Genomic DNA, 24,237 nt, shown 5'->3' on the forward strand with positions numbered 1-24,237 from the left:
ATTGCACTTATATAGCGACGTGCATGCAGGTGTGAGTGTGTTTGAGTGGCTGCTTGTACTGGTCCGGACTGTTGCCGATTTATAGTGCTAGCACACTGAGATACCATGCCGCAGTTTAACATGTATACCCCACTCAGACACAGTATACTGACTCCGAGCCGACCAGTCCTTGTTTTAGCCCCTTAATGTCGAGCGCCAGACAGGGTAACAACAAGTACCATATTTTAACGTCTTTTGGTATGACGCGGCCGAGAATCGAACCCCGGACCTTCCGCTCTCCGGGCGGATGCTCTACCACAAGACCACGGAGGCGGTCTAAGTTAAGAAGACCACAATGTCATTGTGTATGGGATGCGGTGTATGTTTTTCCCAAAGTCGACCATGTTTGTTTTGTTTAACGCCCCAAAATTACAGCTTTATGACGGGCTGTAAATAATCGAGTGATTAATATTATGAGCATCGACCCATACTTTCGGGTATGATGACATACAGTCAATTAAATCACGACGCGATCCTTTTGGTCGCTTCTCACGAACTGCTTCCTTCTGGAGACAAAGTCTAACTTGTAATCCCCACCAGCGAGTGAGTGAGTGAGTCTTTAGATACTACGATGCGGACTGCAAAGAATGGGCCTCTCACAGCTGGGTCATCAAACCGGAGTCTTAGGTGGGATTCAGGACCTCTTTATTTTTTTTTAAAAATGACAGTTATGTCAATGTACATATGTCTGATTCGTATGTTGTTAACCTTTAGGGGCGACTAACAGGATCGGGTGGTCAGGCTCGCCGACTTGGTTGATGCATGTCATCGTATCCCAATTGCGTGGATCGATGCTCATGATGTCAAGAACTGGATTGTCTGGACCAGACTCGATTATTTACAGACCACCGTCATAAAGCTGGAATATTGCTGAGTGCGGCGTTAAACAAACAAACAAACAAAACAAACAAAACCATCATATTCGAAGGGATTCTGCTTGGGACATGGGATTTTTTCAGTCTGAGCTTCAAGACATACCACTTACTTCTGTGAAAAGAGTACAAACAAGTTTTTACCCACAACACGTTACGTTTTAGTACATGCATATCAAGCGCGTCCACTGAACAATTTTGTTGGTGTATAACCTAAGGATTTATTCCTGGTCTCGTTATCATGGGATTGTATTGGGACCAAATTATGATAAATACTGTCGACGGAGCTTGTGAAGTCTGTATATATTGAAACAACAATCAATAACTTATATACTTCTAACCACAATATTCATAACTTCAACAACAACCTTCACCAAGAGACGTGTTAGGAATTAACATACAAATCGACAAAATATAATTACGCAATCGTGATATGTTCATGGTTGGATGTGTGGGAATTTAAGCTTCTTAAATCATTTTAACTGTATAAATATACATGGCATATCATGTTAGCAGGTTGTTTATTACACCAGTGCTTGTCCCTAGAGTTCTAGAGTCAATGGACGCTTTTTTCAAGCAACGGGACTTTAATCTGCTGGGCAAAAGCAAGAACGCAATCGTGCAGATCGATGTTCATAATCTTATTCAATGGATTGTCTCTGGAGTCAATTTTTAACAGAGCGCCGTCATATAGCTAGGATATTGCCGTGTGCAGCGTGAAACAACACATTTTATAAATATCATATCCCTGGGTTTTGTGCCGTAATTCCTCTTAAAAATATTCCGTTTTCTACCAGCTGTGCTGAAAAACAATCAAAGAATAGTCAGGTTATGTTATTTACAGACTCCACCTCAAAATAACACGACGAGCATGTGTTTTACGCGGTGAGATACAAGGAAGCACCTTTGACCTTTACCCAGGGCACATGTGGGCTTGTGGTTGACAGCGCCCCAGGGCAGCTACAAATCAAGTAGCCCGTTACAAAGTGAGTTACAGGTCAACCAATCACATGTCTCCTTCTTTAGACGTTGGCTATGATTGGCGGGTTAGTGAAAGAACCGTGTTAGTCCATTTCATTAAGACACGGTTCGGACATGTTCAAGATAACGACGTGTGTGGAAGGATTGACGATAAGGATAGGTTTTAGCGTCGGGATACAGCGATCGGACAGAGCCATCTAGTCAGTGCAGAGAGGAAACGGTCACAAGTCTTTCTCACGTCATCAATACGATTCTTAACATGGCTGAAATGACACTGTCCAGTCTCATATTGTAAACACACTATCGTCAATTTAGTCGGTTCCCGATATGCTTGTGTTAATGGGTAAATAGTCTGTCGCGGAATAAGATTAACGCTCATTCTCTAAAAATGTATAATTTTGATAGAAACAAGTTGTGAGTGAGTATGGTTTTACGCCGCTTTTACCAATAATCAGCAGGGGACAACAGAAATGGGCCTCACACACTGTACCCATATTGGGATTCGAACCCGGGTTTCGGTGTGACTAGCTAACGCTTTAATCACTAGGCTACCCTACCGCCCGATAGAAACAAATAACTCCACTTAAATTTAAAAGGAGCCCCAGTGAGGTAGGAGATCTAGACTGAGGAAAATATAGACTTGCTTCATTTTGCGCTTTTGCATTAAAGAAAGGGATGGGCGGAAATGAATATAATGTGGTTCGGGGACGGTGAGACAGTCTACCCACAAACCAGGGGTAGGTAATACGAGATGGTACGAGATTCCTTGATCTCGACTGAATGATTCGACTCGGCGAAAAATTTCACCGAGTTTCTAGATAATGTTTCTGCAGCAAAATCTCTAAACATCTTCAAAACATATTGTTGTACACTGGCGCGCGTTCTCCGTTTAGAATAAAAGAACAAAAAAATGCCGGGCAAAGGAAAGTACACACCCGTAATTGATGGAGGATGAAATAAAACTCACAAGAAATGGTAATTCGATGATGACGTATTTGACAAGGGTATCATTATTGTTATGGACCTCAAGTTTGCAGTGTTTCGGCGACTGTTTTGTGTTTTGTATGGTTTTGAAAACCTTTGTAATTTGTTTTGGCCAAATCTAATTTTCAAGTGCATACTTGCTTTTGCCCAGCAGATTAAAGTCCCGTTGCTTGAAAGAAGCGTCCATTGACTCTAGAACTCTAGGGACAAGCACTGGTGTAATAAACAACCTGCTAACACTGATATGCCATGTATATTTATACAGTTAAAATGATTTTAGAAGCTTAAATTCCCACACATCCAACCCTGAACATGTCACGATTGCGTAATTATATTTTGTCGATTTGTATGTAAATTCCTAACACGTCTCTTGGTGAAGTTTGTTGGTGAAGTTATGAATATTGTGGTTAGAAGTATATAAGTTATTGATTGTTGTTTCAATATGTACAGACTTCACAAGCTCTGTCGACAGTATTTATCATAATTTGGACCCAATACAATCCCATGATAACGAGAACAGGAATAAGTCCTTAGGTTATACACCAACAAAATTGTTCAGTGGACGCGCTTGATATGCATGTACTAAAACGTAACGTGTTGTGGGTAAAAAAATGTTTGTACTCTTTTCACAGAAGGACGTGGTATGTCTTGAAGCTCAGACCATGTCCCAAGCAGGAATCCCTTCGAATATGATGGTTTTGTTTGTTTTGTTTGTTTTACGCCGCACTCAGCAATATTCCAGCTATATGACGGTGGTCTGTAAATAATCGAGTCTGGACCAGACAATCCAGTTTTTGACATCATGAGCATCGATCCACGCAATTGGGATACGATGACATGCATCAACCAAGTCAGCGAGCCTGAACACCCGATCCTGTTAGTCGCCTCTTACGACAAGGATAGTGGCCTTTTACGGCAAGCATGGGTTGCTGAAGACCTATTCTACCCCGGATCTTCACGGGTCGAATATGACAGTCGGTTCCGAGCATTAATAATGCGTTGTTTGTTACATACGAGGGCAAACATATCGGTGTTCATAAAAATCATAAGTGCCCTAAGGTCATATCACGTCACGAGACAACAATGTATTGTTTCCGTCATCCGGACGTTATTGTTGACGTCATCCGGATGTTATTGTTGACGTCATTCGAATCTTATTGTGTCGTGAGGTGAAACCGACGAGAACGGGTATGGTGCTGACAAACCTAGAAACATAATCGGGGCGAACCGGGATTCGTACTCACAATCATAGGTTTCTGGCGTGCCCAAGGGACGCAGCTGTGCACAGCGAACTGCGGCGCCTTAGACAACTGGGCCATTGCATTGAACAGTAACACCTGATTCAAGGGGTTAAAACTCCTTCTGCAGGTATGTGCATGAGTATAACGTACAGCTATGTACCGAACTCTCGAGTCTGAGGTCAGGCGATAGGCTTCCCGTAATATCTTTGGTCACAGAATCCGTTGGCTTCTGAATAACTTCACCCGAACTAACTGACAGACATATTTCGAACACAGTCACACACGGAGACAGCACATGTGCCGCATTGCCTGAAACTCTCAGGGGTCAAGCTGAACAGTCACACACGGAGACAGCACATGTGCCGCATTGCCTGAAACTCTCGGGGGTCAAGCCGAACACGGTCCTCCATCCAAGGATTCTCTGCGACCCGAGGTACTTAACTCACCTATTTTGTGACCTGTGTTCAGAACACAAGACCATGTACCATATAGCCCAGGATTTAAACTGCGACGTTAAACAACAAGCAATCAACCAAAACAAAGTTCTTGTATAAAATTCCATCATTTAACTTACATGACAGATTTGAATCAATACTAGCCCCCAAATGTTTATTTCTGTTTGTTGACATCATCGGTTCCAGTAAACACGTAAAAGGACGTAAGTTCACTCCGGGCGTCTTTATGTACATATTCATGATTTCGTTCATTTTTTGTACCAAGACGTTTATCATGCAAATGGAATATTATTTTTGCAATGCTACTTTGGCAGTGATTTATCTAGATCTGCTCAGAGGCCGATATTCGATCCCAAATCTGCAGAAAATGTCAATAAAACTCGCCAAGTCAGAATTAGGATGTTCGTTGTTTATGTTCATGATGTAAACAAAGTAGCTGTTACAACCAATATGGCTTTGTGGGGATACCTTGTATTTCACTGACAACAGGACCGATTACATGAAATAGACACATACAATGCTGTAATACCTGAGTTTACGAAAATTGGACTAAAATACGACAAAACACGTTTCCATAATCACGAGAAATCTCAAAATATGAGACAGTCGATTTCACGATTCCGACTGTATTCATGAGCATGTAGACAAATCCCAATTTTGCACGATTTCGATTTTTTCCCAATTGTTTTGTCAAGGACACTTACACTTAGGATATGTATATAAACCCCTGTATGCTCAGTGAACGAGTAGGGGCTCCACGCAGGAGCCTCTAAGAACGGGATGTCTCTTAGATAAGCATGTCTCTTCGATAAGCATTTCTCTTAGATAAGCATTTCTCTTAGATAAGCATGTCTCTTAGATAAGCATGTCTCTTAGACAAGCATGTCTCTTAGATAAGCATGTCTCTTAGATAAGCATTTCTCTTAGATAAGCATGTCTCTTAGATAAGCATGTCTCTTAGACAAGCATGTCTCTTAGATAAGCATTTCTCTTAGATAAGCATGTCTCTTAGACAAGCATGTCTCGTAGATAAGCATGTCTCTTAGACAAGCATGTCTCTCAGATAAGCATGTCTCTTAGATAAGCATTTCTCTTAGATAAGTATTTCTCTTAGATAAGCATGTCCCTTAGATAAGCATGACTCTCAGATAAGCATGCTTCTTAGATAAGCATGCCTCTCAGATAAGCATGAATTTTAGATAAGCATGCCTCTGAGATAAGCATGTCTCTTAGAGAAGCTTATCTCTTAAATAAGCATGCCTCTGAGACAAGCATGTCTCTTAGATAAGCATTTCTCTTAGATAAGCATGTCTCTTAGATAAACATGTCTCTTAGACAAGCATGTCTCTTAGATAAGCATGTCTCTTAGATAAGCATTTCTCTTAGATAAGCATGTCTCTTAGATAAGCATGTCTCTTAGACAAGCATGTCTCTTAGATAAGCATGTCTCTTAGATAAGCATGTCTCTTAGATAAGCATTTCTCTTAGATAAGTATTTCTCTTAGATAAGCATGTCTCTTAGATAAGCATGTCTCTCAGATAAGCATGCCTCTCAGATAAGCATGAATTTTAGATCAGCATGCCTCTTAGATAAGCATGTCTCTTAGAGAAGCATATCTCTTAGATAAGCATGCCTCTTAGATAAGCATGCACACTTTCATTCATGTAACTTCAATAGTTTCTGAAAACAATAAAGGAGAGATTTCGCGAACACCTAGCACCATAACTATTTGATAGTGATAAACACATAAACACATGCTGCTGCTCTCATGCCTCTCAGATAAGCACGAATTTTAGATCAGCATGTCTCTTAGATAAGCATGTCTCTTAGAGAAGCTTATCTCTTAGATAAGCATGCCTCTGAGACAAGCATGTCTCTTAGATAAGCATGTCTCTTAGACATGCATGTCTCTTAGATAAGCATGTCTCTTAGATAAGCATGTCTCTTAGATAAGCATTTCTCTTAGATAAGTATTTCTCTTAGATAAGCATGTCTCTTAGATAAGCATGTCTCCCAGATAAGCATGCTTCTTAGATAAGCATGCCTCTCAGATAAGCACGAATTTTAGATCAGCATGTCTCTTAGATAAGCATGTCTCTTAGAGAAGCTTATCTCTTAGATAAGCATGCCTCTGAGACAAGCATGTCTCTTAGATAAACATGTCTCTTAGACAAGCATGTCTCTTAGATAAGCATTTCTCTTAGATAAGCATGTCTCTTAGATAAGCATGCCTCTTACATAAGCATGTCTCTTAGATAAGCATGTCTCTTAGATAAGCATGCCTCTTAGATAAGCATGCCTCTCAGATAAGCATGAATTTTAGATCAGCATGCCTCTTAGATAAGCATGTCTCTTAGATAAGCATGCCTCTTAGATAAGCATTTCTCTTAGATAAGCATGCCTCTTAGATAAGCATTTCTCTTAGATAAGCATGCCTCTTACATAAGCATTTCTCTTAGATAAGCATTTCTCTTAGATAAGCATGTCTCTTAGATGAGCATGTCTCTGAGATAAGCATGCCTCTTAGATAAGCATGTCTCTTAGATAAGCATGTCTCTTAGATAAGCATGTCTCTTAGACAAGCATGCCTCTTAGATAAGCATGCCTCTTAGATAAGCATGTCTCTTAGATAAGCATGTCTCTTAGATAAGCATGCTTCTTAGATAAGCATTTCTCTTAGATAAGCATGTCTCTTAGATAAGCATGTCTCTCAGATAAGCATGCCTCTTAGATAAGCATTTCTCTTAGATAAGCATGTCTCTTAGATAAGCATGTCTCTTAGATGAGCATGTCTCTGAGATAAGCATGCCTCTTAGATAAGCATGTCTCTTAGATAAGCATGTCTCTTAGATAAGCATGTCTCTTAGACAAGCATGCCTCTTAGATAAGCATGCCTCTTAGATAAGCATTTCTCTTAGATAAGCATGCCTCTTAGATAAGCATGTGTCTCAGGTAAGCATGCCTCTTAGATAAGCATGTGTCTCAGGTAAGCATGCCTCTTAGATAAGCATGTCTCTCAGATAAGCATGCTTCTTAGATAAGCATGCCTCTCAGATAAGCATGAATTTTAGATCAGCATGCCTCTTAGATAAGCATGTCTCTTAGAGAAGCATATCTCTTAGATAAGCATGCCTCTTAGATAAGCATGCACACTTTCATTCATGTAACTTCAATAGTTTCTGAAAACAATAAAGGAGAGATTTCGCGAACACCTAGCACCATAACTATTTGATAGTGATAAACACATAAACACATGCTGCTGCTATAGTCGGAATCGTACAGTGGGCTCGGCTTTCAGTGGAGATTCCTTTTGATTATAGAAATGTTTTGTGCCGCTTTCACTCATATTGTATATTTGTATGGTCGTTCCTGACAAATATAGGACTTCTTGATTAACAGCATCTGGAATGACAAGTTTAAGACTTTACTGGATCTACACTAAGTATCCTCTACCGAGGTCTCTATTGCTGTGACTGTTCACCAACGTACTCTCAGTCCCTTCCAGTCACTTCCAGTCCCTCTCTGTGCCCAAGTCACTCTCAGTCACCCCAGTGACTCTCAGTCACCCCAGTCACCCCAGTCCCTCTCCGTGCCCCAGTCACCCCGTCACTCCCAGTCACCCCGTCACTCCCAGTCACCCCATTCACTCTCAGTCACCCCAGTCACTCTCAGTCACCCCAGTCACTCTCAGTCACCCGGCCACACTCAGTCACTCTCAGTCACCCCAGTCACTCCCAGTCCCCCTCCGTGCCCCAGTCACTCTCAGTCACCTCAGTCACTCCCAGTCCCTCTCCGTGCCCCAGTCACTCTCAGTCACCTCAGTCACTCTCAGTCACCCCAGTCACCCCAGTCCCTCTCCGTGCCCCAGTCACCCCGTCACTCCCAGTCACCCCGTCACTCCCAGTCACCCCATTCACTCTCAGTCACCCCAGTCACTCTCAGTCACCCCAGTCACTCTCAGTCACCCGGCCACACTCAGTCACTCTCAGTCACCCCAGTCACTCCCAGTCCCCCTCCGTGCCCCAGTCACTCTCAGTCACCTCAGTCACTCCCAGTCCCTCTCCGTGCCCCAGTCACTCTCAGTCACCTCAGTCACTCTCAGTCACCCCAGTCACCCCAGTCCCTCTCCGTGCCCCAGTCACCCCGTCACTCCCAGTCACCCCAGTCACTCTCAGTCACCCCAGTCACTCTCAGTCACCCCAGTCACTCTCAGTCCCTTCCAGTCACTTCCAGTCCCTCTCTGTGCCCAAGTCACTCTCAGTCACCCCAGTGACTCTCAGTCACCCCAGTCACCCCAGTCCCTCTCCGTGCCCCAGTCACCCCGTCACTCCCAGTCACCCCGTCACTCCCAGTCACCCCATTCACTCTCAGTCACCCCAGTCACTCTCAGTCACCCCAGTCACTCTCAGTCACCCGGCCACACTCAGTCACTCTCAGTCACCCCAGTCACTCCCAGTCCCCCTCCGTGCCCCAGTCACTCTCAGTCACCTCAGTCACTCTCAGTCCCTCTCCGTGCCCCAGTCACTCTCAGTCACCTCAGTCACTCTCAGTCACCCCAGTCACCCCAGTCCCTCTCCGTGCCCCAGTCACCCCGTCACTCCCAGTCACCCCAGTCACTCTCAGTCACCCCAGTCACTCTCAGTCACCCCAGTCACTCTCAGTCACCCCAGTCACTCTCAGTCACCCTCAGTCACTCTCAGTCACACTCAGTCAGCCTCAGTCACTCTCAGTCACCCTCAGTCACCCTCAGTCACTCTCAGTCACTCTCAGTCACACTCAGTCACACTCAGTCACACTCAGTCACCCTCAGTCACTCTCAGTCACCCTCAGTCACACTCAGTCACCCTCAGTCACACTCAGTCACCCTCAGTCACCCTCAGTCACTCTCAGTCACCCTCAGTCACACTCAGTCACCCTCAGTCACTCTCAGTCACCCTCAGTCACCCCTGTCACTCTCAGTCACTCTCAGTCACACTCAGTCACCCTCAGTCACCCTAGTCACACCAGTCACTCTCAGTCACCCTCAGTCACCCCAGTCACTCTCAGTCACCCTAGTCACCTTCGGTCACCCTAGTCACACCAGTCACTCTCAGTCACCCCAGTCACTCTCTGTCACCCCAGTCATCCCAGTCACTCTCAGTCACTCTCAGTCACCCTCAGTCACTCTCAGTCACCCTCAGTCACACTCAGTCACCCTCAGTCACTCTCAGTCACTCTCAGTCACCCTCAGTCACTCTCAGTCACACTCAGTCACTCTCAGTCACCCCAGTCACTCTCAGTCACACTCAGTCACCCCAGTCACCCTCAGTCACCCCAGTCACTCTCAGTCACACTCAGTCACTCTCAGTCACCCCAGTCACTCTCAGTCACACTCAGTCACCCAGTCACTCTCAGTCACCCCGAGTCACTCTCAGTCACACTCAGTCACCCCCAGTCACTCTCAGTCACACTCAGTGACTCTCTGTCACCCTCAGTCACCCTCAGTCACCCAAGTCACCCCAGTCACTCTCAGTCACCCTCAGTCACTCTCAGTCACCCTCAGTCACCCCAGTCACTCTCAGTCACCCTCAGTCACCCCAGTCACCCCAGTCACTCTCTGTCACCCCAGTCACCCCAGTCACCCCAGTCACTCTCAGTCACCCTCCGTCACCCCAGTCACCCCAGTCACTCTCAGTCACCCTCTGTCACCCCATCCACCCCAGTCACTCTCAGTCACCCTCTGTCACCCCAGTCACTCTCAGTCACCCCAGTCACACTCAGTCACCCTCAGTCACCCTCAGGCACTCTCAGTCACCCTCAGTCACACTCAGTCACTCTCAGTCACTCTCAGTCACACTCAGTCACACTCAGTCACCCCAGTCAATCTCAATCACCCCAGTCACTCTCAGTCACCCCAGTCAGTCTCAATCACCCCAGTCATTCTCAATCGCCCCAGTCACTCTCAGTCACCCCAGTCACCCCAGTCACTCTCAGTCACCCCAGTCACCCAAGTCACCTCAGTCACCCCAAGTCACTCTCAGTCACACCAGTCACTCTCAGTCACCCCAGTCACCCCAGTCACCTCAGTCACCCCAGTCACCTCAGTCACCCCAAGTCAATATCAATCACTCCCAGTCACCCCAGTCACCTCAGTCACCCCAAGTCACTCTCAGTCACCCCAGTCAATCTCAATCACCCCAGTCACTCTCAGTCACCCCAGTCAGTCTCAATCACCCCAGTCATTCTCAATCACCCCAGTCACTCTCAGTCACTCCCTATCGAAACGATTTTTGCAACAAGAAATAGACTGGAGTTTAATCGATACCTTGAATCAATCGAAGATCTTTGTAACTTTCATAGAGATACCTGGTTGTCCCAAACTCCTGATAATAGTCAACTCTCTGGTCGTATGTATCTTAACATCTCAACACTCGGAGCAGATTTCACTCATTTCCAGGCGAGCGCTTTCATCTTCACCGACCCCGTCAGGCCATACATAACAGATCCTGTATATAATGTGTATATTGCTTAAAAACATTAAATATCATATTTGAGTATGTGAACGAGATATGTTGCCCATCAGTTGAATGGATCAAATACCTAAATATAGGAATGTAATCAAATATTTTCCCCGAGTGTTTCCATCAAGTTAAATTATTAACTTGCAATATGAGTAGCCGACTCGAAATGATTACCAGGAACCAAATATTGGAATTAAACATCTAAAGTGGGGATCGGTATAAATACGGAAAGAAATTTGCTGAATTATGTGCATTAAGAAACGGAATCAGATTTCAGAGCCATGTAATGTTCTAGCAATCAGGTTCACGGGCTGACGTCAACATCTTGATTCTCTCGTGCGTCTTGAAAGAAGGGTCAAGAGGACACTTTGAACCGGAACACGTTTCTTCCTCAAAATATATACAGCTAGAAATAAATGGAACGTTTTATTCACTGATATACTGCTGAACGCCCATTCGAAATCGCTTTAGCAGGAAAATAGTCATGCTTCAAGGAACCTGTTTAATTTAAGTATTTCTTCTTAAGCGTAGATACAGCGTACTTGAAATAGAGTGTGCCATTTCTTGATCACCCGTCAACATACATGCGTGTGCTGAATGGGAGGAAATAATCGTTGACAACAAAAAACTTGAAAACATGAATTTTTTTTATGGATAACGACATCTTTAATCTTTGAAGCGACGTTTTAGTGCTTCATCTTCGCCCTCAATCGGAGAATACTGAATAAGCGTATTGAGTTAATATTAAGTAAGGATAAGATATATGGAGGAACAACTTCTTAATTACAATTAAGAGCGAAGTTTCGGTGTAGGTTCTAACACCGTTATCAAGCAAATGATGTACAGAGTATGGTTGACAAGCATATATACATCCGTGACGATCCGGGTCAGAATAGGTCTTCAGCAACCCATGCTTGCTTAAAAAGGCGTTTATGCTTGTTGTAAGAGGCGACTAACGGGATTGGGTGGTCAGGCTCGCTAACTTGGTTGATGCAGGTCGTATCCCAATTGCGTAGATCAATGCTCATGATGTCACTCACTGGATTTTCTGGTCCAGGCGGCAGTCTGTAAATAATCGAATCTGGACCAGACAATCCAGTAATTGACATCATGAGCATCGATCCACACAATTGGGATACGATGGCATGCATCAACCAAGTCAGCGAGTCTGACCACCCGATCCCGTTAGTCGCATCTTACGGCAAGCATGGGTTGCTAAAGACCTATTCTGATAAGGATCTTCATTGGTCAAATGATGTGCTTACGCATAGGGGAACAATGCTGTGTGGGCCTATTTCTGGCGTCCTGTCGTGATATTGCTTGAATATTCCAGGACGTAAAACAATATTGTCCTATTAATTTAAAGGGGAAGTGTACACACAAAAAACACTTTCTATCTTTTTCTAAACAAAACGCAATTTTAGAATTAGTAAGTATCTGTGTTTGAAAATATACACTCATTTTTTTCACAGTGAAAGTAGGAAGCTCACAATAGTGTGAAAATGATATGCCGTTATGAGGCCGTCGTTTTTCGAGCTAAACAGGCCTGAGTTATCCCCCTTAGATTATGACGTAATTGGTGCCAATTCAACTGGGTCCCTGTCTATTCTCAACGCAAAAGATATCAGGTACCAGTTTGTGGTAAAACAACATGGCCCACGACACACTCCGGCGCAGTGGTGACTCAGCATAACACTATGCTGGCTGGCATCTGAGACGCTAGAATCACACACCTGTACCTACACCACGTGAAACGGCTCTAACAAAGCATGATGACGTCATAATGTTTATCAATTGGCACCAATGACGTCATATTGTAAGGGGCATAAGCCATGGTGTTTTTGTTATGGAAATAGAACACTTTGTAAATGTGAAAAATATAAATCATTTTAATGCAAAAAATATGTCAATTATTAGTGATATTTTTATATTTTTGTCTATGACACTTCTAGGTTAACACTTTTAATGTGGAAAAAGTACAATAAAAATAGGTTTATTTCCGTGTGAACTTGCCCTTTAAACAAAACGTAAACACATTAGTATACTTACGACAAAAGGGGGGGTAGAGTCTTCTTGATCTGTATCCTCTCTCTGACATCCCCTGTAGAAGAATTCACTTTTTCAAAGTGCTTATATTAAAACGCAGCGTGATTTTTATACTACTTTTAATTGTACGTAACTTTGAGAAAAAGTAGTTTGTGTGTCATGCGTGCATTCCGGGCTGTCTTATCTCCTTGACTCATCCTGTGTGGCTTGGGTCTGGTTGAGCTATATTGCAATTGGCAGACATACATGTACTACTGCTGAAACTATCACACTAAAGGACTTTAACAGTCGAAAAGGAGAGAAAGGTTTACGCTTTTGACATCTTCAGTAGCCTATTTTGTGTAACAAAGGGGCGATAACTCTGTTTATTGTGTGTGCGGAAACGGTACCCCAGGGAACGTTGCATTGTTTAAACACCGCATAATTAAATAGCTTTTTTCATACGACATAAACTGCAGATTATGTTTTCGCTGTGTGGGAGGGATGTCTGAGAGGCTGCTACCACGTGGCTGCGTGTATAACAGCAAGTTCTGTTACGTTAGTAACTGCTGCCAAATGCACGCAACGTTGTGACGCCTACGGTAGCATAAGTCAGCCGATCCCGTTAGTCGCCTCTTTCGACAACCATTTTACCTCTTGCGCCTCTTTTACGGCAAGCATGGGATGCTGAAGACCTATTGTACACCGGATCTTCACGGGCCAGTGGTGTCAGTAGTAGTTGGTAGTAGTCGTTGTAGTCGTAGTCGTAGTAGCAGTAGTAGCGGCTGCAGCAATACCGCCAAACCACTACTTCTGTGCTTAACGACTTGGTTGATGGATATAGTGTTGATCGATTCTTATGATGTAAATCACTAGATTGTCTGGTCCAAACACGGTTATTTACAAACCTCCGTCATATAGCTGGAATTCTGCTCAGTTCAGTGTTAAACAACAAACAAAACATCACTACTACTACTACTACTACTACTGTCATTACTATTACTACTTCGACGACTACGACAACTAACATTATTGCTTCTACGAATGATACAACTTTTACTAATACTGAAGCTAGTAATGACTTCTACTTCTACTAATACAACTGCTACTACTACTACTACTACTACTACTACTACTACTACTACTACTAATTCTACTGCTACAACTACTACCACCACTAGCTATTACGAGTTATGTCCCGTCTATGACCTTCCTACTGACCAATGAGATTCCAAATCTCATGTCACTTGCATTTGCTTCAAACAAAATGGCGGCGCCCAGGGAAGACGATCTGATCGATTATCAAGATCTATATTGTAATAAAACGGGTCTTACTTTGCGAAGTGCATCAGATCACGCGTGCAATTTTCTATTTACGGAATGTTGACGGTACACATACTTTTCAAATTCTGCAATCGACCGAAATCTGCACTGCAGTTTACGAGCCGCATGTCGATTTCGTTACGCGATTTTAATGAACTCTGCATAGACCTTGCATTGTTCAACCAAAATATAACTTCATAATTCCTGCCTAGTTCAGCAACTGGGCTTATATAGTCTGTTAACTCCCTTGCCTCGGGAAGCCGACCTTTACCGAAACCCGACGATGCTTCAAATAAAATGGGAAAGACATATTGCATGACGATTAAATTTATATACATACTCCGAAGATTTGTAATTTGCGGAGTGTCAGAAATTCACGTTCAGTGGTATCACAAGTCGACTGAAGTCGTCTCATGCTCATTATTGGGGAGCGAAAATAGCCCCGACAAAGAACCGGTGAAAAGGGGCCCTGTTAGGGTCGGGAAAGGGTGCCCCACAAAAAAAAAAAACTATTTTTTTATAGCTATTTGTTCATAGAATGTGATCCTGAGTTAGTTTATATCTCTATTTTTGTGACTGTATCTCGTCAAAATTAACACTTGATGTAACACTATCTTACCCAGGGGTTTTTCACACAAATATTGTACTTGATAGTGTTGTGTTTAAGTAGAGACGGCGGGTCGGCTGTCGCTGGTGTATGTGGAATATTGACAGAGATGAATGTCTCTATGCAAAAAGATCTGCAGAATATGCCGTTTTTATTGAAGACTAATTCGTGTGTCAAACTGTCATGTTGTGTTTGCCGTAACATAAATACACATTTCCAAACTGGCTATGTCAGCATGTAGGGGTCCTGCGTTACATACAGTCTCCGGTACCGACAACGCTGTGTGTGTGTATGTGTGTGTTGGCGGGGGGGGGGGGGGGCTAAGTGTGTGTGTGGCTGTCTGTGGCTGTGTGTGTGTAGTTGTAGTAGCGGTCGTAGGCGTAGTAGAAGTAGCTGCCGTAGAAGTGGTTGTGGTACTCGTAGGTTGGTCTATAACGTTTTATTGTACTTGTGTAGTATGTGTGTGTGGCTCTGTGTGTGTGTGTGTGTGTGTGTGTGTGTGTGTGTGTGTGTGTGTGTGTGTGTGTGGCTCTGTGTGTGTGTGTGTGTGTGTGTGTGTGTGTGGCTACTTGAACTAGTCCCGACTGATGTCGGTTGTATAGTGCCAGCCCACTGAGATACCATGCCGCAGTCTAACATGGTTACCCCACTTTGTAGTGACTCTGTGTTGACCTGTACTAAAGGAGCTGGTATCCCCTTGATGCCAGGCATGGTAACAAAAAATATCATCTTTTAATAAGGTTTGATAAGACGGGGCTCGAACCAGCTTCCGTTCTCGGGGCAGACACGATATCCACAAGGCCACGGAGGCAAACGCTCTGTCCACTACACCACGGTCCACAGATAACGAGTTAAGACAATTCGTCGAGCAAGGACATTGCGATGGATGAATCAGTTAGAGTCCAAATTATTATACAAGGGACTTGATCTGTCACATATAACATGTCCTTAATTAAGACGTTGATGCAATAGCCTAGTGGTAAAGGTATTCGCTCACCTAGCCGAAAACCGGGATTTGTTTCCCATGAGAACCATGTGTGAACCCTATTCTTGGCATCCTTGTCGTAAAATGGCTGGAATGTTGCCTAAATGAGTGAGTGGGTTTGGTTTTGCGCCTCTTCAGGATATTCCTGCAATATCGATAACAACGGGAGATACCAGAAATGGGCTTCACACATTGTACCCATACGGGAATCGAACCCGCGTCTTCGGCGCGACGAGCAACCGCCTTAACCACGGGACTATCCCACCTCTCCGAATCCTGTTTAAAGCCACGTCATAGAATCACACACAGAGTCATGTCGGTATATGTGTCTTGCTGAATCATCCATTATTATGAAATATGTTCAAATACTCGTGGGCGTAGAGGAAGATCATCTGATATTAAACTGATTTTGCCATGCTTGTACAAAACGGACGAGCCCTAATGTATAAAAATCTGGTAAAAATTCCATTCTAATTACCAGACCTCAGACGACAACCTGTGCGTGACAAGATACCGTTAGCCAGCCACTATTATTGCGTGATCTTTAGTTTACGAGCCCCAACTATGAATAAATATTTTAACCAGATTCCGTTTCAACGCTCGGTCGATCATCATATTTACTTTTGTTTTCATTGCACATCCTGTCGGACGACCGTTTCAGAAGACGCATGTTGTTTTCCTGACAACCATTAATACATCAACGCAGGGTATTTATTTCAAAAGCCTTTTTTCAATGGACGCGACCGGCCGACGTCATCAGCCCGGGTGTATCAGAAATCTTTGTGTTTGAACTACCCGGCCGTACTTGTAAACGTGGATGCAGTTGACCTATTCGGAAAATGTGACATTCATCATCGCTTGGACAATAATGTATAAAGCTTGTTGTCAGGAAAATACAAGCAGCAAAGTAAAGATGGCGGACATAACAAGGTAAACAAAGTGGATTTGTTAATTAGCTGAAGAATTGCCCGTCGGTGTCATTTTGCTGTAGCGTACGTGTACATAGTGTGTAAACAGTTAATAATATCAAAACAGGAAATTATTTCCGAAATTAGCGTCACCTTGTTCTCGTATCTGTGCGCTGAAATCTAGATCGGCGTGGGGCTGTAGTGTTGTGTGAAAGTCTGACGTACAAGCTGTGATCTTCTTACATCGAAACCGGATGGTACAGTTCTCGTGACATCGTTCGGTTCCACACATTTCTAGATATCGATTCATGTGTATGAGCATTTTCCAACTCAGTGGTCCAGCGGACAGAGCGTCTGCCCGGTGAGCGAAAGGACGGTGGTTCTACCCCTGACCGCTTCACGGCAAAAGACGTTAAAGATGGTACTTGTTGTTACCCTGCCTGGCGCTCGGCATTAAGGGGCTAAAACAAGGACTGGTTGGCTCAGAGTCAGTATGCCGTGTCTGAGTCAGTCTCAGTGTTGAATTAATGGTATATCAATGGGCTAGCAATATAAAACCGGCATTATTCCGGACCACTGCAAGCAGCCACACACGCGCGTGCATGCAAGTCAGTACAACGTGCAGTAATCTTGAACGCGACACCAGACCCCGTCTCACCTCACCTCCGACCCAGAAGTGAAGATCCAGTCTTGGTCCGAAGACCGGACTAGTTTCTATAACGGTATAGGTAATGATCGGGATCAGGTGGTTCATGTCATCGTATCTCAGTTGCGTGGATCGATGCTCATGATGTCAATCACTGGATTGTCTGATCCAGACGCGATTATTTACAGACCGCCGTCATATAGCTGGACTATTGCTCCATGGAGATATGATATGCTGGATAATCGAGGATGTTATACAGCCTTCAGTTAGACCCAGTTTAAGTGTGACTTTAAACTGATAAAAAGCTGAAGTCTCGAAATTCTCATGAAAACAGCGTTAAGTCCAACTAACTCGACCCGTGAAGATCCGGGGTAGAATAGGTCTTCAGCAACCCATGCTTGTCTCCCCCCGTGAAGATCCGGGGTAGAATAGGTCTTCAGCAACCCATGCTTACCGGAAAAGGCGACTGTGCTTGTCGTAAGAGGCGACTAACGGGATCGGGTGGTCAGACTCGCTGACTTGGATGATGCATGGTGCCCCAATTCGATGGATCGATGCTCATGATATCGGTCACTTGATTGTCTGGTCAAGATTCGAGTATTTACAGACCGCCCTCGTGTAGCTGGACTATTGCTGAGTGTGGCGTTAAACAAACAAACAAACAAACAAACCTACACGACTGCGCCTTTGATAAGGATAAACAGATTTGTCATTCTATTTAAATATACACCGGACATGTGAGAACAATATAGTGTGAATCATAAAATATGAAGAAATGTTGTTGCATCGAAAAATAAGTATCAAACAAAGCGCAATTACCTTTTCACTTTTTGACAAATAAACAGAATTATATGAGCGATGTATTTATAGATTCCAAGACGGCTCACAGACACTATTGCGTTGTTCGTGCTACCTGAGACTCTGCATCGCTCTGTCCAGGCGACAACAATAGCATGTCGAGTCAGCTGACGGTGTTCAGACGTTTGAAGTGACGCAGTTCGTAAATGTTTGCCACTTTGGTGAAACCCACGATAACATGCTAAATGATGCTGCATGACGTATTTCAGGAGAGTGGGGGCTTTGTTTGTCTGTTGTTTATTTGTTGTTTATGACGACGGCCTGTAAATAATCTGGTGATTGCCATCATGAGAAACGGCCCATGTTTTGTTTTTTTAATTTTTTAAAAATTATTATAATTATTATTATTATTATTATTATTATTATTATTATTATTATTTACAATGGCGATTCGCACTTGGGTTATTGCCGCTGCACGAAGTGTCATATAATTCGTAGCCATTAGTCGCCACTATACACATTGCTTAAATCGGATGATTTCGCATGATAAACTAGTGTTCGGATTAACAATGTTCCACAATATGACTGTTTTGATGTTTTTTTGTTTGTTGCTTAACGCCACAGTCAGCAATATTCCAGCTATATGACGGCGGTTTGTAAATAATCGAGTCTGGACCAGACAATCCAGTGCTTTACATCATGAACATCGATCCACGCAATTGGGATAGGGTGACATGTCTCAACCAATTTAATTTTCCAGAAGATAACTACACAAAAAGTATTTAACAAATATACTGATATCGTGACGGGGAAAAAGGAGATATTTTCTCAAGAAAATATCTCCTTTCCAACCGTCACACGATGAGAGAAACATGATATTTCACTCGACACATGGAATATCCTCTATATGTTCACCCTGACTGAATAATGTTTAAACGAACCGACCGCCTCCGTGGTCTAGTGGTAGAGCGTCCGCCCGGAGAGTGGAAGGTCCGGGGTTCGATCCCCGGCTGCGTTATACCAAAAGACTTTAAGAGATGGTATTTGTTATTACCCTGTCTGGCGCTCGGCATTAAGGGGCTATGAGGACTGGTCGGCTCGGAGTCAGTACACTATCTGAGTGGGGTATTCATGTTAAACTACTGCATGGTATCTCAGTGAGCTAGCACTATAAATCGGCATCAGTCCGGACTTGTACAAGCAGCCACATACACACACGTGCATGCACGTCGCTATACAAGTTTAATAATCTTGGACGCGACGTTAAATCCAATTTCACCTCATCTTTAAACGATCTTGCCCGGTATACCCAAATAGTCCGTTCTAACGAGGTTTCACTGTGTAAAGGATTAACTGTTCTTTGAGCTAAACACCATCCAACACGTGCACGCCATTGGCTCCACGTACTCACGTCTCTGTAATTATAAACTGATTGGAAGGAAAAGACACGGCGGAAATGAAATTCACCTAAGAATGCGTTCATTTCCTGAGCCCAGATTAACAAGATAAACTAACATGCAAACACTATTTAGCAGAGAAACAGTTCCTTCTTTTAAATCACAATACATTTTTTTACAAAACATTTAAATATTTGAAAAACCGATCCATTTGCAATTCAAATCTGTTCACTTCATCCTGGCATCAAGGGAACCGGCCAGCCAACTGCAGCAACTGGTGTCTGATGGAGCATGATAATCATCATGTGTAAGACCGTCATTATCATCAAACATTGTTAATTGCTGAGTTTGTTCGATGTTTCTTGCTCTTTGAAGTGTGAAGTGTTTTTTTGTGATAAGCTATACTTCGTAATGCTAGGTTAATCTCAAGAAATTTAAAAACAATGAAATGGTGGAAGCCTTGCCCTTGATATTGTATGGTGTTTCCGCCTTTTAATATCACAACGCTTCAACGAACGATCTTTTCTTGTCGTTTTGTATCCCCCTAAACATCGTAGCCGGTTGCGAACACGTTGATTAACACCATATTCAGCTTTTATCGGAAGTAAACACTCCTCTTCTCAGTTGCCCGATAAAAAGAATGGCGTCTGTTTGATTTATTAATATAAGGCAAGGCTTCGCCGACGCTTGAAATTAGTAATCCGAATGATTAGCTCAACCTAACGATTATCGATCTGTGATTAAGGGAATTATATTTTGTATATTTTTATAGTTTGTATTATGATAGCTCCCTTTTCAGCTCACTTAAATCCACGCCGAATTCAGGGTGTTTTTTAACAATTGGTTCGATCAATTTGAAGGTTGAAGGCACCGGTAGCTTCTCAGGAACCTCCTTGAAACCTCAGTGGCACTGAGTGAGTGAGTGAGTGAGTGAGTGAGTGATTTGGGTTTAAGATTGTGTTTAACAGTGTATCTCCGAGCTCATTCCTGAGTACAAGCTTGTCCAAACTCTCAGATCACAAGATCAACTCGGACCATCTTCCCGGGGCAAGGGAATTAACTTACTATACAAATCCAGTTTCCACCCTTGGCGAATTAGGCTGGAATTCCGAAGTTTGGCTGGACTAACGAGTCTATGCAGAGTCCCATCAAAAATGCCTAACGAACTAAACACCCGGTTCGTAAACAAGATGAATTTCAACGTGCAGATTTCGGTCGACTGCAGGATTTGCAAAGCACATTGTACCGCCAATTGGGCGTCGACAGATATTTTGCAAATCTTTTCATGATTTTAATCAATGTGCTCAAGTGATTTGATGCACTTCGCAGGGTTAGACCCGTTTTATTACAAAAAAAAGATCTTTATTGTACATCAGAGCGTCTTGAGTGGTCGCCGCCTTTGTGTTTGAAGCAAATACAAGTGATTTGAGAGATGGAATCTGATTGGTCAATAGGAGGGACATGGAAGGGACATAACTCGTAATAGCAACCGGTGGTGTTACGATCGAGCCTGGAAATTCCAGCCCAGTTCGACATGGGTAGTAACTGGACTTTCCAACCATTTACACAACTGACCCGGCGAGTTGCGTCCCTTAGTGATGACATGATCCGATGATTTTGGTTTCGAATTTCTGAAACGCCTCGATTATGACCCTTGGGTTATCAGCTGAATACGTTGCTCGTGTGTTTAACGTGTTTAAGTGATAAACGTCTATGACTCTCATTCAGTATTAAACTGACACTGAAATCGACAACTCTCCAGCTCACTACCCCGTAGTGTCATTCTTGAGTGAATGCTTGATGTAACGCCGCTTTTAACAGTATTCCAGTTATATCACGGCGTGTCAGCTTGATGTGGGAGGAAAGCCCAAAGTGATGCAGGTCTCAGACGTTTACCACTTCGGTGAAACCCACGAGCAAGGGTATGGTGATGACAAACCTAGAAACATAGTCAGCGTTTTGGAATTTAAACCCACAATCTTCGATTCCTGTCACGCATAAGGGACGCAACTCCGTACAGCGACGTGACGACCGAGCTACTCATGCTGTTTGAGTAACTGCGTAGAAAGATCATGTTTAGATACGTCTTTATCTACGATTTAACGTCATCAATAATGAATGTTTCCAAAGCCAGCTAAATACATGATGTTTTGGGCGAACAGATACGCCATCCGTGGATAAGACAGAGGAGATTCATTCTGTTTCCAGGGAAATCAAATAAAGAGGTCTTTGTCGATTTTTTTTCACGCCGCAAACCTACACACAAAGAACGTAAGCACGATGATATTGACACACTTCACCTGGAGCCAGCATTCAGATCAAACACACATAACGCTTTGTTGCATATTTAGACCTAATAAATAAGTACAGGTTTGTTGGGAAAAGATTGCCAGAAGCTGAATATGCTTTGTAAGGGTACAACTAGTACACCGATCGACCCTGATTGAGGGTATTTAAGCCCGGAGCTGTGTGCGTGTTAAGAGTGAAAACCGTGAACATTTTCCGCCGCTGTTGTCGACGCGCGTCGCCTAACAGGAACAGTTGTCACGCAAATGTGATGTTCGTGTTATTTATGATTAATGAAGAAACATTACCTCCGACAAAAGGTAACTTATATTGACATTTTAACAGATATATCCAATGGAGGTGTTTTATGGCACATGCTAACATAGCATCATGTGTAAAGAATGTATTTTACAGTTTGTGGTGAGGTGAGGTAAAAATGGGTTAAACGTCGCGTCCAATGTTATTGCACTTTTATAGCGACGTGCATGCACGTGTGCGTGTGTGTGTGCTTGTGTGTGTGTGTGGCTGCCTGTACTAGTCCGGACTGATGCCGATTTATAGTGCTTGCACACTGAGATATCATGCTTTAGTTTAATATGAATACCCCATTCAGACACAGTATACTGACTGCGAGCCGACCAGTTCTTGTTTTAGTCCCTGAATGCCGAGTGCCAGACAGGGTAACAACAAGTACCATATTTTAACGTCTTTTGGTATGACGCGGCGGGGGACCGAACCCAGAACCTTCCGCTCTCCGGGCGGACGCTCTACAACAAGACCACGGAGACGGTATCATAGTTTGTCAGGCACACACGGTGTTTGAGGTTGACTGATGTTAAAATTGTGTGTATGATAAATGTTCGGGCAAGGACACCGAATGGAGATACAGTGATTCGTGGTTTCGTGGATTCGTTTTTCTGGTTGGCCGAGCCGGGTTCAAACTTTCCAGACCATAATGCACTTGGGACTGGTCACGTGGCCCCTTTTGGGACCATACAATTTGTTATAGATAGATGGGAACCTCTTGGAAATGCCGGGATGGAATTGGAGGGAGTCCATGCGCATACATTTAAGCTGTCCGAAGTGTGCACAGAACGTTTCCGCAAGTTCCAAATCCATTTTTGACATCATTTGGGTTTGTTGGTTGATTGGTTTGTTGTTTAACGCCTCACTCAGCAGTATTCCAGCTATATGACGGCGGTCTGTAAATAATCGAGTCTGGACCAGACCATCCAGTGATTGACATCATGAACATTGATCCACGCAACTGGGATACGATGACATGCATCAACCAAGTCAGCGAGTCTGACCACCCGATCCCGTTAGTCGTCTCTTTAGGGTATTACCCCTATGACGACATTTCCAGAAACTAGTAATTTGACCTAATTTAATAGATTCATCTGGATACTTCCAATACGACCCTAACTCCATGAATATTTGTTGTAAGCCCCGCTGTCCTTTGGGTATGACTAAAAGTTGACGCTTGAAACTGAGATGCCATTCAAAGCTCTCACTCACTCATACACTGTCGACATTTGGCATGTTCTCGTGATCACATACTGCACGTGCATGTCATGATTATCTCGTGCAGACTCAAGTGTAGTTTCTTGAACTCATAAAAAATGTTTGGGATCATGAATATTTTGGGAGATTTTATTTTTTTTAAAGTAAAGGCCCAGCACACTGATGTCAACACCCACATTTGCATTTTAATGTATTTATATATCATGCTATTTTGTGTGAAATGTATCTAAAAGGGTTCGCAACCCGCTTTCAGCAGCGATTAAAATTGAAAACAATCACAACAGTTTGCAGAAGATACAGACGGAAATTATAATAAAATAATTCAATTTACAATTTCCCACACAAATCTAATCTAAGGTAATGCTTCCGTTTTCATCGCTGTTGGCTGAGACGCCAAAACTTGACGATCATATCAAACTTGGAATTGGTTCCTGCCTTAGTAACGGTAAGAGCGATTGTGTATGGACTTTAGGCACTTTGTCTTCCAAGCGTTCAGAGAGATATATTTGAAATTATTCATGCTATAGACGAAGAAATGTGTTTCTTTGAATTATTTTAAACATTGAACACCTTTATGCGGTTGCTTTAGAACGACAAGAATATTTCGTTTTCCGTTTTCGTTTCGTGTTTTATTTTCTCGCTTGGTGTGATTTATGTAAATTCTT

General features: G+C 43.2%; 2 protein-coding genes across 2 annotated transcripts in view; both read left to right on the plus strand.

Moving 5' to 3' along the window:
• Positions 1-24,237, plus strand: part of LOC124122673 (sex peptide receptor-like) — a 136,460-nt gene that overhangs the window by 38,201 nt on the left and 74,022 nt on the right. The gene's annotated exons all lie outside the window — the stretch shown is intronic.
• LOC125383526 (mucin-2-like) lies at positions 352-10,858 on the plus strand. The gene is made up of 4 exons (XM_048401855.1): positions 352-358; positions 603-666; positions 8,079-9,899; positions 10,048-10,858. The coding sequence occupies exons 1-4, from the start codon at positions 352-354 to the stop codon at positions 10,856-10,858; spliced, it is 2,703 nt and encodes a 900-aa protein (XP_048257812.1).

Source organism: Haliotis rufescens, unplaced genomic scaffold, assembly GCF_023055435.1.
Source record: "Haliotis rufescens isolate VD_foot unplaced genomic scaffold, xgHalRufe1.0.p SCAF_24, whole genome shotgun sequence".
NCBI lineage: Eukaryota > Metazoa > Mollusca > Gastropoda > Lepetellida > Haliotidae > Haliotis > Haliotis rufescens.

Bases quoted from the DNA above. Each gene is read 5' to 3' on its own strand.
- LOC125383526 (XM_048401855.1), top strand. The intron at 667-8,078 runs GTGGGATTCAGG...AGTCCCTTCCAG, and splicing joins TCATCAAACCGGAGTCTTAG to TCACTTCCAGTCCCTCTCTG. The intron at 9,900-10,047 runs GTCACACTCAGT...TGTCACCCTCAG, and splicing joins AGTCACCCCAGTCACTCTCA to TCACCCTCAGTCACCCAAGT.